Consider the following 12427-nt stretch of genomic DNA (forward strand, 5'->3'; position numbering starts at 1 on the left):
GGGGAGGGACGTGTGGGAGGGGGGGCGGCCCAGGTAGGATAGACTAACATCAGTTAGAGAGTGCCCTGAGAGAGCACACACTGAAGCACAGTAGCTGGGTGTGCACAAATGACACATTGTACCCAGAAACACTGGGGACAGACCCATGACATTCTCTCCAAGATCTCCCGAGATAGACACACTACACTAACTCAGGACCTCAGGAGACAGGCCCATCACACTCACCCAGGACCTCCAGAGACAGGCCCGTCACACTCACCCAGGACCTCCAGAGACAGGCCCATCACACTCATCAGGACCTCCAGAGACAGGCCCACCACATGACATCCATTTTCATTCTTTCTAGGGATGTGGGTAAGGCAGCACCCCCTGGCTGGTCCCTTGGTTTGTCTCCATCACATGACCCTTTTCTAGGTGGGGTTGCCATGGAAACGTGATGTCTGACTCAGCTTCCTTGGTTCATCAACACCAGCACAGCCCATATGATCCACTCAGAGCATCACTGTGCCGGGCCCTGAGGCTCGCTGGGCAGTCTTTACCTTTCTGAGTGTTCTAGACTCTAGAATCTAGACCAATCCACTGTCTTTCTTTCAGAACCCCCAATTTTGTCAACTGTGTAAAATATCTCTTCCAGCTCAAATTCCATGGGGGGAGAGGAATTGGGGCTCATGATTCTACCTGGAGTAGGCTCCTCAGGGTCCTCCAACCCCCCTCCTCAACTCTTTTCCCCAGAGAACCTGCCAGACAAGGCTGAGAGAGACCAGTATGAGCTGCTCTGCCTAGACAATACTCGGAAGTCAGTGGATGACTTCAAGGAGTGCTCCCTGGCCCAGGTTCCTTCTCATGCTGTTGTGGCCCGAAGTGAGAATGGCAAGGAGGACTTGATCTGGAGGCTTCTCAACAAGGCACAGGTATCCACACTCCTGCTGGGATTTGATGCCAGAGGTTCCTTCCTCCCCTAACTTCCTGCCCTTCTAGAAGCCCCTCTGTAGCCTCACTGGCCAGGCGTGTCCAGTGGGCTGCTTGCCTAGGCTGCCCTCTGGACAGCAGCAGCTACGAAGCCCCTCCAGCACTACTGACCAACAGTGTCTCATGGGCTGGGGCAAAGCTGGGAGGACAGTGCAACATTCTCAGGACCCCAAGGTGCTTGGACCCCAGCAACATCCTAAAGAATAAGCCGTGACTGAGCTACGTCACAGAAATGGCCTGAGCCCCTTACAGGAGGAAGGCAGCCAAGCTTCCCGCTCTCAGAATCACCCCTAAGTTCCAGATACTCTTTTTCACCATTGTGGTTTTGTTTCTTTCTTATTTACTGTGACATCAGCAATTCTATGTTGTCCTTAACTAGGAGAAGTGTGGAAAAGGCAAATCGGCAGGATTCCAGCTCTTCAGCTCCCCGCGTGGGCAGAAGGACCTGCTGTTCAAAGATAATGCGCTCGGGTTTTTGAGGATCCCCTCGAAGATAGACGCTGGGCTGTACCTCGGTTCCAACTACGTCACTGCCCTCAAGGGCCTGAAGGAAAGTGAGTGAGGGCTGGCTGGTGCAGGTGGGGAGCCACAGCTGAGTCCCTGGGGAGAGCACCTCACACCCCCTGGAGCGGTCATTGCCCCATGTCCCAGCCACTGGGGGTCTCCGCCGTGGTAGGTTTGATGCAGGTGCGAGTGTCTCTGTCAACCAAGTGCAAGCGTTTCAATGTGTGGGAGTGACTCCGAGAGAATGTGTCAGCCTGTGATTAATGCTGTCACGTGTCCTGTGCACGTCAGCCTCCCCAGCCCTGACAGAAAAGTCAGTCTGCCTCCTATGGGGTGAGCAAACTGCACACGGGCCAAGAGAGCCGGGGCCCGCCTGGGGTGAGACCAGAGGCCTGGTACACACTGCCCTGTGCCTGGGCTCTGGGCCTGGCTGGGGAGACCACAGTGGGCCCGCTCAGTCGTGGTTCTTCCCCCACGGGGGGCTTGGCGTGGAGTGTGGGTGAACCCAGAGATGACTGCCGGCCTTAGGAGAGGTCAGAACTGGTTCAGGGTCCCCTAGGCCATCTCTGGGGAGCTGTCCCTGTCTCTGAGTTCTGGAGCTTTATCCTGTGGGACTGAGATATTAGGCAAGTGGTTACACTAAGGAGTGAAGGGTGGATTAGAAGCCAGGAGAAGAATGGGACCGAGAAACAAGGTGAGGAGGGAACTGCCTGGGAAGGGGCTGGGTGCTGACAGTGGAGGGGGCGAGGCAGGTGCCTGGAGATTCTTCCATCTGGAAGTAGGATTGGGCCGCACCCATGGGAAGGCCAAGCAGGAAGGGTGCTCAGAGTGGAGCCCGGGCCCCAGGGAGGTTGGCAGCGTGGGGTGTCCCTGGCCAGGCTCAGGGCCCCTGTTGATGCTGTGTCCCTCTGGGCAGCATCCGCGGAGGTGGAGGCGCGACGCACACGGGTCGTGTGGTGTGCGGTGGGCCCCGAGGAGCAGCGCAAGTGCCAGCAGTGGAGCAGCCAGAGCAATGGGACAGTGGCCTGTGCCACCGCCGCCACCACCGAGGACTGCATTGCCCTGGTCCTGGTAAGGCTGCTGCTGTGGGAGCCTGTGTGGCCTGCGGGTGGGGCAGCGGGCTCCGGAGGACTCCCCAGGTCCTGGGCATCTGTTTAGAAGTGATTGGGCGCTAGGAGGCACTATGGTGAGGGTAGGCAGGGGGGACCAGGGGCGGGGGTCTCCTCTGGCCCAGCACACAGAGTGCAAACAGACACAGCTTTCTGTCAGAAAACTGTATATTGTGGGGTTGCAACTCTTCTGATGATAAGAACAATGCACGATCCTTGCAGGTAGTTTGGAAAAGATAGAAAGGTGTGATGTAAAATAATTAAAGAGAAACCAGCTGTGACTCACACAGAGAGACACCACCACTGAAGTTGGGGTACTTTCCCACCCAGGACTCCCGGGGCCCCAATGCCTGGGCTGGCCACAGCACCGGCTCATACCTGTCAGGTGCTACTTGCGTCCTGTTCACTTAATGGTATATCACAGCCACATCACGTGAATATATAGCCTTTGAAAACACTTCTGAAAGACATGACTTCAGGGTATCTCTTATGGGGATGTGGCTTGGTCATGACCCTATTCCTCTTTGTCCCCTTATTTTGTTGTTACAATAACCCCATAATGCCTTTCCTTGAATAGAAATCTTCATACATGTCTTCAGTTACTTTTTTTTAATTTTTAAAAAATATATTGATTTTTTACAGAGAGGAAGGGAGAGGGATATAGAGTTAGAAACATCGATGAGAGAGAAACATTGATCAGCTGCCTCCTGCACACCTCCCACTGGGGATGTGCCTGCAACCAAGGTACATGCCCTTGACTGGAATCAAACCTGGGATCCTTGAGTCCGCAGGCTGACGCTCTATTCACTGAGCCAAACTGGTTAGGGCTCCAGTTACTTTTAATATTGTCGCAAGAAAATTAATACTGGGCCAAAGGGGGCGTGTGGGACCCTGATGACTCCCTGTTCCGTGCACATTCCTCCTGCCGGGAGCCAGTGTAATTAGAAATCGCAGCTCATTTGTCCATTAACTTCGGTGCAGCCCTTGGAGTGTAGTCAGCTGGTCCCATCTGTCTCCTGAGGGAGTGAGGCTGTGCAGAAGAGTGTCCCAAGGGCACTCCAGGGCACAGAGGGCTTGTTCAGGGGACAGAGAGTGAGTGCGGCCTGTGCAGGCTCTTTCCAGTGGAAGTGACAGCAGGAAAGGCCCTTGGCTGGCTGAGAATTAGCAGCGCTTACGGGTGCCCTTTGGGTGCTCGGTTCAAACACTCCCGCCTCTTTCTGCTGCTTTCGTGGGACAGCTGCCATCAAGCCGTTCTCTCTGAGAGCGGTCCAGCCAGGCGGGACACGTGTGGCCTCGCCCTGATGCCACAGAGTCGCTTGTCTTTGCAGAAAGGAGAAGCTGACGCCATGAGCTTGGACGGAGGATTCATCTACATCGCGGGCAAATGCGGTTTGGTGCCTGTGCTGGCAGAGAGCCAAAGTAAGTGTGCGTGTGGGGGGGTCCTCTCTGGTTTATTCCCCTGGGCCATGGGCTGGGGGTGGAGGAGCCACCCCACTCTGTGGGTCCAGGCGGAGGCACTGAGAAGGATGGATACATTCAAACAGGAGAATCAGGGGAAGAGTGAACACAAGGGCTGTGTTCTCCACAGAGCCAAGGTTCCTCTTCGTAATTAAAAAAATTACAATGTGGCCCAGTAATTCCCCCGTGGGGTCAAAAGGTGCTTAAGTATAAGTTAAGTATCCACCTGTGAACCTGGAGGTCATGATTCAATTCCCGGTCAGGGCACATGCCTGGGTTTTGGGCTGGATCCCCAGTAAGGTGGGTGCGGGAGGCAGCCAATCCATGATTCTCTCATCATTAATATTTTTCCCTCTCTCTCCCTCTCCCTTCCTCTCTGAAATCTATTTAAAAATTAGTTTAATGTATTTTAATAGCAAACTTACAGGAACATCACAGAAAAGAGACAACATTAAAAGCACGTACTTGCATGTAGGGCAATCAGTCAGAAAGTATAGTGAATGGATGGGATCTACTGCGTGATTCCGTTAGTTGCCATCAGTAAGAAATGGACTTGTTTAAAAAAAACCCAAATGCTGGCATTGTCCAGAAAAATTTAACAGGCTTATTTATATTGTTATAAAGTTGAACTGCTGAAACTTGTTTACTGAAGCATTTTTACATGCATTAATGCTTTATGTCCCCACTTTATATTTAAGAAATTTGCACATAAATGAAAATAGAAAAACTGCAATACCTAATTTCTGTCCCGTTTTCCACTTGCAGTATTTTACTTAGTACCTTTTGACCCCATGGGGGAATGGCAGAGAATGCAACATTCAGAACTACCAATAACAGGAAAAAGAGAAAAAAATTTTAAAGAATGAAATGTTTTTTTTTATCATAGCATATTCTTTTGTTTTGTTAATCCTCACCCAAGGATATTTTTCCATTTACTTTTAGAGAGAGTGGAAGGGAGAGAGAGACAGAGAGAAACTTCAGTGTGAGAAAGACACATCGATTGGTTGTCTCCTGTACCCTCCATGGCTAGGGAACCTGCAACCAAGGTATGTGTCCTTGACTGGAATCAAACCCGGGACCCTTTCTTTAGTCTGCTCCACTGAGCCAAACCGGCAAGGGTCATAGCATATCCTCTTCGTATGTGGTGTGCTAGGGTGGACGTCTTTTGGCACATGGATAGCACACAGGTTGGTGTCTTCAAAAAGCCCAATCAGGTAGACCTCATGCCTCCTGCAGAGCACCAACAGCTGCACCCTGGGAGCACAGATCTGGTTTGAAGTCCTGAGCAATTTCTTCTGATAACGTCCAATCGCACTCAGTGCTGGGGACCAGGCCTGTAACGATGCAGTTTCTTCACCACACCAGTAGAGGACGCACTCTCACCAGCAGCTTTGGTAGCCAGTTGCTTCCTAGGTGCTTTACCACGAGTGGATTTGCAGGCAGTCTGCTTTTTATGAGCTGTGGTATAGAGAACTCTTCACTTACCCACTTCTCCTTCGGCTGGAGCTGGCACTGGCCTTAGAGAGCAACGTTTTTGGAAATATTTCAGGAAAGTATAATATACATACAGAAAAGTGCACATAAGCATACAACTCCATGGCATTTCACACTGGTGCATCCCCCGGCGCTAGTGCCCAGATCAAGACACAGCAAGTTTCAGAAGCCCCTGTGTGCCCTCCTGTCACCAGCCCCCTTACTCCAGCAAGGGTATCGACTCCTGACCTCCCAGGGCACGGATCAGTTCTGTTTATTTTTGAACTTCATGTAAAAGGAGCCGCACAGCGCATGCTGTTTCATCTCTTGCTCAGTGTTATACTTGTGCTGTTCCTCCTTGTGGTGCATGGTGTAGACTATTCAGTCTTGCGTGGTAGTCTATTGTGTGGCTCTACCGCTGTTATTTATCCGCCTGGGTCATTCCCTGGGGGTGGCGCCTGTGAATAGCGCTGCTTGGGAACATCCGAGTCTGTGTCTGTGGTGAACACATGGGTGCAGCTCTGCTGCCTGCAGCCACTGGGACAGTCTTCAAATTCGAGTCTGCACTGTTGAGATTTAAAAGTTTGTGACTTCTCAATAAATCGGAGCGTTTCACAACATTTTGCTTGTCTTTCTTCTTTCAGAATCTGAAGAGAGCGGTAACTCGGATTGTGTGAATAGACCAGTGGAAGGTGAGTTGGAATCGGTCATTTTCAGGGTCAAGGGTAAGTTCTTGTTGCTGAAGGAAAAGGTGGTAGGTACTTTAAAAAACTCGCAGACAGAAACGCAGCCAAAGTTCTTGTGAAGATGCAAGTAATTCGTAGACAATTACAACGGATGTTAGATTGACCTTTGCACTTGGCAGAGAACTTGCAGAGTTTCTCATTGCGTCCTGGCCACGTGGGAGGTAAGGTGTTCCATCTCCATCTCCTATGGATGAGGAACAGTGGCTCAGAGAGTCTCCTGATCTCACTCACAGGCCTAGACATTGATGCTGTGGCAGCTCCCGTCCCTTGTGCTAATGCCCTGCTCTGCACACCAGCCCCACCTGCCCGCCCAGAGCTGGTGCTGGCCCAGCTTCGGAGGAGCTGTGCGCTGCCCACAGTGGGAGTCTGTCAGGTGCACCCTGGCAGGAGGAGGACTGACAGCGCAGGACTCAGCACAGGGCGGTCCAGACAGCGCTTAGCTGGTGGCCACCATCGCTCTGGCCCAGGGCATATTGCAGTTGGTGATTTATGCGCCATTGGGGTTACGCTAGACGTTCAGTGTTTGTTGCTTTAGTAGCTCACATTTAAAGGTGAGTTTCTGGTTTATAACTCAGGGACAGGGTGTGGCTGGTCAAGGGATGTCCCCAGCAATCACAGAAAGAATCAGCTTTTCTTACTATCTCATTTCATAGCCCAAAGGACAGCAGCGTAAGCCTTTGTGGTCCACCTAACAATGCGGCACCTGCGGGGGAGGGGGAGGAAGCATTGCTGATGGTGCTTCTTGACCACTTCGGTCTGAGGTGCAGACAGCTGCACCAGCGTCCATCTGCCAGGCCCCTGGAGATGAAGACTTGCTCTTCTGTCGTCCAAGGGTATCGAGCCGTGGCGGTTGTCAAGAAATCAAATGCTGGCTTCACCTGGAATTCTCTGAAAGGCAAGAAGTCCTGCCACACTGCCGTGGGCAGGACTGCAGGCTGGAACATCCCCGTGGGTCTGCTCTTCAACCAGACAGGCTCCTGCAAATTTGGTAAGGAGTCCGGAGGGAGGAGGGCGGGCCACCCTGGGGTGGGCGTGGAAGGTTCCAGAGGAATCTCAGCGAAGGAGGGGGTGGGGATTGGCAGGCCCACAGCCTCTATGGGTGTCAGCAAGTTCTCTGTGTGGCTGCCTCGCAGTCCGGATGCGTTGAATGGTTCTCTGCACACCTGCCCTGCCCACCCCACTCCGAGGTAACTCACTGGACTCTCAGTCCGTTTCTCTGCACATAGCCAAGTTCATCAGTGCAGTCCCCAGCTCAAGGCTTGGCCAGGGGACACTCTGAGGGTCCCACCATAGACTCCTCCCCAGCCCCAGGTGGATCTCCTGCCAATGCCTGCAGTCTGAAGCCTTTCCCGATTTCCGGTGGGCCCCGGATTGGTGGTGACATGTCACTGCTTGTGACAGTGGCTGTGTTCTCTCTGTCCTGGGCACTAGAATGAGCCTGACCAGGCTGCATCCCCTGCTAGGTGAAGGCGTGGGCGTGAAGTCAGGTAGGAAGAGCTGACGTCCCATGTGCCTTCCCCACAGATGAATTCTTCAGTCAGAGCTGTGCCCCCGGGTCCGACCCGAACTCCAACCTCTGTGCGCTGTGTATTGGCAACGAAGCGCGCCAGAACAAGTGTGCCCCCAATAGCAATGAGAGATACTACGGCTACACTGGGGCTTTCCGGTGAGTGCCCCCAGGAGAGGGCCTGTGCCTCATCCTCCAGCATCTTGGCACTGCGTTCTAAGGGGCCAGATGTGGCCTGTCACAGCAGAGCCAGGGGCTACCTTGAGGGTCTGCTGATGGGCTGTTCCCCCCACACTCACCACCCCGGATGTGGGGGCTGGCACTGGGCAGTCTGATCTCAGCTCTGCTGGGCTCCTCCTTGTGGCCTGGAGCCAAAGTCAACCTCAGGGGCCCTCAATGGCCTCATCCTCAGTCAAATGGATAGAGCCCGTGGTACCTTAAGTCCTATCTACAGTTCGAATTTATGGGGAAGAATCATTTTTCACAGCCACCACTCTCTCCCCCATGCTAGATCCTCATGCTTCCCATCTCACTTTTCTCTTTGATTTTGGCCTGAGAGATGGCAAAGAGAAAAAGCAGCATTGCAGGGCTATTCTCCACTAGTTAAGTGGAAAATAACAATAAAAAAAGGTTTTCAGAATGATAACCACTTAGTTATTTACAGTGATGATCCACAACCCACCTTTTGTAATCCCATGCATGAGGATTCTCAGTGGCACTTACTACATTAGGGGTTTGGAGGGAACCAGTCCTTCTCTCCATTCTCCAATAATATATTTCACCCGCAGGTGGCATTATGCACCTGTGAGCAACATGGGTCAAAGGGTGGTCTTGGAACTTTTTAGTATAAACTCAGTAGCCTTCTCTCCATGGATGGCATGATATAAAAGTAGCTTTTACTATATTGTCTCTGTACCCCCCGGTGTGATTGCATTGGTCTCCATATCTCCTGACATTTCTCCACGTCTGCAGTGCTCTCTGGCTGCTTGTCCGTATTTAAAGAGAGAAGCACCAGAGCTGACTGTTAGCTCTGCACCAGCTGCCACATCTTGGCGAGTGTGGGCCTCACTGTCGGGCAGTTGGTTTGTGTCATTTCACTGTGGGACATCTAAGTATCAGATCCCATAGGCATCTTCTTTGAATTGATCAGATTTTCCTTGGGAGCCTGGGAGAGGTAAGCGGCTATGAATGAACCTTCCAAGATATAGTTTTCACTCCATTCCATGATTTCAGCATTGGGCCTCTGCCCTCAACTGGGTTTGGTTCTCTAGTCCATAGTGTTGTTCAGGTTCAATCTCCCTATGGACAAACCTTCAGTCTCCTGCGAGGAGGAGCGGCACGGACTAGGAGGGCGCCTACCCTGCACCTATGTCGGCTCTCTCCACTCTTGTTCTCAGTCCCTTCCAATGGTGTTTCTAGTTGTCGAGCCTTTCTGGAGTTCACCATGAACATCAGCTTTTTTTCTGGGCTTCCCCCGCTTCCAACTTATGTAACAGCTGTTTATTGCTCTGCTGGTCAATTACTGCTCACCCACGTGCTCTCTAAACTTCCAAATGTTGTCATTATCTTCTCTCTTTCTCTCCTTGTACTCCTCTCTCCTGTCAGCTTAAAACTTAAAAAAAAATCTCATAAATATCATTTTATTGAAACTTTAGGAGTTGGGAAGCTACACATATGTGTAAATCTTCTGTTTTAAACATAAAATTCCTGGAAATATTTTGTCTTTATCTTTTCTATGTTTACTTCAATGTTTCGAAATGTATATTGCAAATATTTATGAAAACTCTGATAGTTTCTCTTCTCCGGCACTGAGTTTCTTTTCTGGACCATGTTAGGTGCCTGGCGGAGAATGCGGGAGACGTCGCGTTTGTGAAAGATGCCACTGTCCTGGAGAACACGAATGGTAAGCGGAGTTTCCCTTTCCCCTCCGGAGCAGAGTCTTGGGCATCACAGAGTTTCCTACTGGTCATATTTGCAGCTGGAAGATGTGCAGGTTTCCTGACTTAAGTTAACTTGGAAATTTTTTACTTTGGTAATGTCTATAGGTGTCACATTGATTTTTAAAAATATATTTTATTGATTTTTTTTTACACTCAGTAGCAAATGTCTCCTGGCTTTGTCTAGACATCCACAGAAACACCATCTGCCTGTCCCAGCCTATGGGTGACTGAATGTGGATGATACTACAAAAAAAAAAAAAAAATCAAACATATGCAAATGAAACTTCCCTTCATACAAGGAAGTAGGGACCTTCATTCAGCCCCATGTGAGTCACTGTCTGGAAACTCCTTGGGAGTAAATGGGGACAAAATCACAGGCAGATGCAGATGCCAGAGGATAGTCTATCAGATGACGTTGAATAATCACTCTCTGATCTCTAAATGAAAAGCGTAATGACCAAATTCGAGACTCCAGAGTGCACCCCTCTCCTCAGTCCCACTCAGCTTCCCTACCCCTCCCCTCCTGCTCAGCAAGTGCCTTCCCATTTCGTCCCCTGAGAAAGGACAGCCCCAGCTTTCTGCCCTCCTCCTTCAAAGACATCAACAGTCACAGCCGCTCCTTCCTCCTCACATCGCTTGGGAGAGGGGTCAAGGCCAGACATGTAAACTTAGAATGACCCAATATCCAATGGACAAAGACAAGAGAATGGATGGAGTGTTTTCTTGAGGGGGGATGGCAGGAGAGTAGCAGAGGCCTGAACATGAACCCACACTTGCATGCACACAGACATACATGCGATTCCATTTAGAATTTATGAACCATTCATCTAAGTGGTCTCCAGGGATCAGATGTCAGGTTTAATTTTAAACTTCTGTAGGATTTTACAACTGTATTTTATTGGGACTGACCAAATATATGTGAGAAACCCTTAGACATTCCTTCTTTTCTCAGGCTACACTAAGAGCATTTGAATATGAAAGGAAAGAGGAAACAATTTGTTCTTGAACATAAACCAGCTATTCTTTTTCTGGAACTCACTGGGAAATATGGCATAGATAGAGGGTTTTCTTCTTAGAAACTAAAAAAATAAAAAAAAAAAAAAATTAACAGCTTTGCCCGGCCAGCATGGCTCAGTAGTTGAGTGTTGACCTATGAACCAGCAGATCACGGTTTGATTCCCAGTCAGGGCACATGCCCGGTTGCAGGCTCAATCCCCAGTAGGGGACATGCAGGAGGCAGCCAATTGATGATTCTCTCTCATCATTTATGTTTCTATCTCTCTCTCTCCTTCTCCCTTCCCTCTCTGAAATCAATAAACAATATTATAAAACATTTAACAGCTTTATTGACATACAATTCATATACTATAAACCCAACCGTTCAGAGTGGACAGTTCAGTGGTCTCCAGTGCAGTTACTTTCCCTCTCTCTCTCAGAGCTGGCAGCACCCGCCCACATTCTGTCTCCCTAGATTGGCCTATTCTGGACATTTCACATAAATTTCATCCTACAATATGTGGCCTTTTGTGACCAGCTACTTTCAAGGTTCACCCATGTTGTGATGTGTATCAGTACTTCTCTCCTTTTCATGGCTGACTTCTATTTCATTGTATGGACGCAGCATTAATACGTGTTTGGCAGCGCTTTCTTCTCTCCCCTTCACATCACCACAAGCCCAGTGGGTGCATTTCAAGAGGCCAGTGGATGGTGACACCCACCCAGAAGGCCCCTTGGACTGATGCCACCTTCTTCTTTCCCCAGGAAAGGGCACTGAGGATTGGGCTAAGGATTTGAGGCTGGAGGACTTTGAGCTCTTGTGCCTCGATGGCACCCGGAAGCCTGTGACTGAGGCTGAAAGCTGCTACCTGGCCAAGGCCCCAAATCATGCTGTGGTATCTCGGAGAGATAAGGTGGAGCACCTGGAGCAGGTGCTGCTCGGCCAGCAGGTATGCACCACCAGGGCCCTTTGCCCTCTCTCGGTTGCATGGGCTCTGTCAGGGGGGGCAACCGCAGAGCTGGGCCAACCAGCCCATGCCTCGCCTTTCTCTCCAGTCCCCCCGCCTGAAGCTGGTGAGAGTATTTGCCCAGAGTCTCAGTGAGAACTGTCCCGGGATTTCTAGGACCGACCTAACTCCTGCCCTCAGTCTCCTGCCCCTGGCCTTGAGCTCACTGCCCGTCCGGCTCAGTCCCTTCTTTAGTTCTTCAGGCAAAGAGGGTGGCTACTGAGCCTTCCTCCCACAACTAAGTAGAGTGGCTTACTCAACGCTCCCCAAGTCTGGGCCAACTGAGCAATGTCTAGACAAGGCCACTGCATTTGTCATCTCCAAAAGCAGCTCACCCAGAACTTCAGTAGCCTTGACACCATCTCTGAGAGTGGTGTGAAGGAAATCCTACCACTTCCTTACAGTCTGCCATCTCTATTAGAACTCCTAGGTTTGTATTAAAACATCATGCCCAGCCGGTGTGGCTCAGTGGTTGAGTGTTGACCCATGAACCAGGAGGTCATGGTTTGATTTTAGGTCAGGGCCTATGGCCAGGTTGCAGGCTCAATCCCCAGTGGGAGTGGGCGTGGAGGAGGAACTGTGGCCCAGGGAGGCCAAGTGCCCTGCCAAGGCAATGGCCTGTGGGGGGCCGATGATGTCCAGTGCAGACTGCCTCTCCGGGTGAGCTGGCCAGTTAGAAGGCTGCTGGGGACCGACATTTGGGGCAGATCCTCAGCTG

General features: G+C 50.9%; 1 protein-coding gene across 1 annotated transcript in view; it reads left to right on the plus strand.

Moving 5' to 3' along the window:
* Nucleotides 1-12427, plus strand: part of LTF (lactotransferrin) — a gene marked incomplete at its 5' end in the record, with an annotated part of 20141 nt that overhangs the window by 4969 nt on the left and 2745 nt on the right. Inside the window, 9 exons of the mRNA XM_006759657.1 lie at nt 733-911; nt 1349-1523; nt 2390-2544; nt 3911-4001; nt 6158-6205; nt 7092-7247; nt 7784-7925; nt 9602-9669; nt 11468-11652. Of these exons, the coding sequence (XP_006759720.1) occupies nt 733-911; nt 1349-1523; nt 2390-2544; nt 3911-4001; nt 6158-6205; nt 7092-7247; nt 7784-7925; nt 9602-9669; nt 11468-11652 (1199 nt within the window). The remainder of the gene's footprint in view (nt 1-732; nt 912-1348; nt 1524-2389; nt 2545-3910; nt 4002-6157; nt 6206-7091; nt 7248-7783; nt 7926-9601; nt 9670-11467; nt 11653-12427) is intronic.

The sequence above is a fragment of the Myotis davidii genome, unplaced genomic scaffold (genome assembly GCF_000327345.1).
Source record: "Myotis davidii unplaced genomic scaffold, ASM32734v1 scaffold395, whole genome shotgun sequence".
Classification (NCBI taxonomy): Eukaryota; Metazoa; Chordata; class Mammalia; order Chiroptera; family Vespertilionidae; genus Myotis; species Myotis davidii.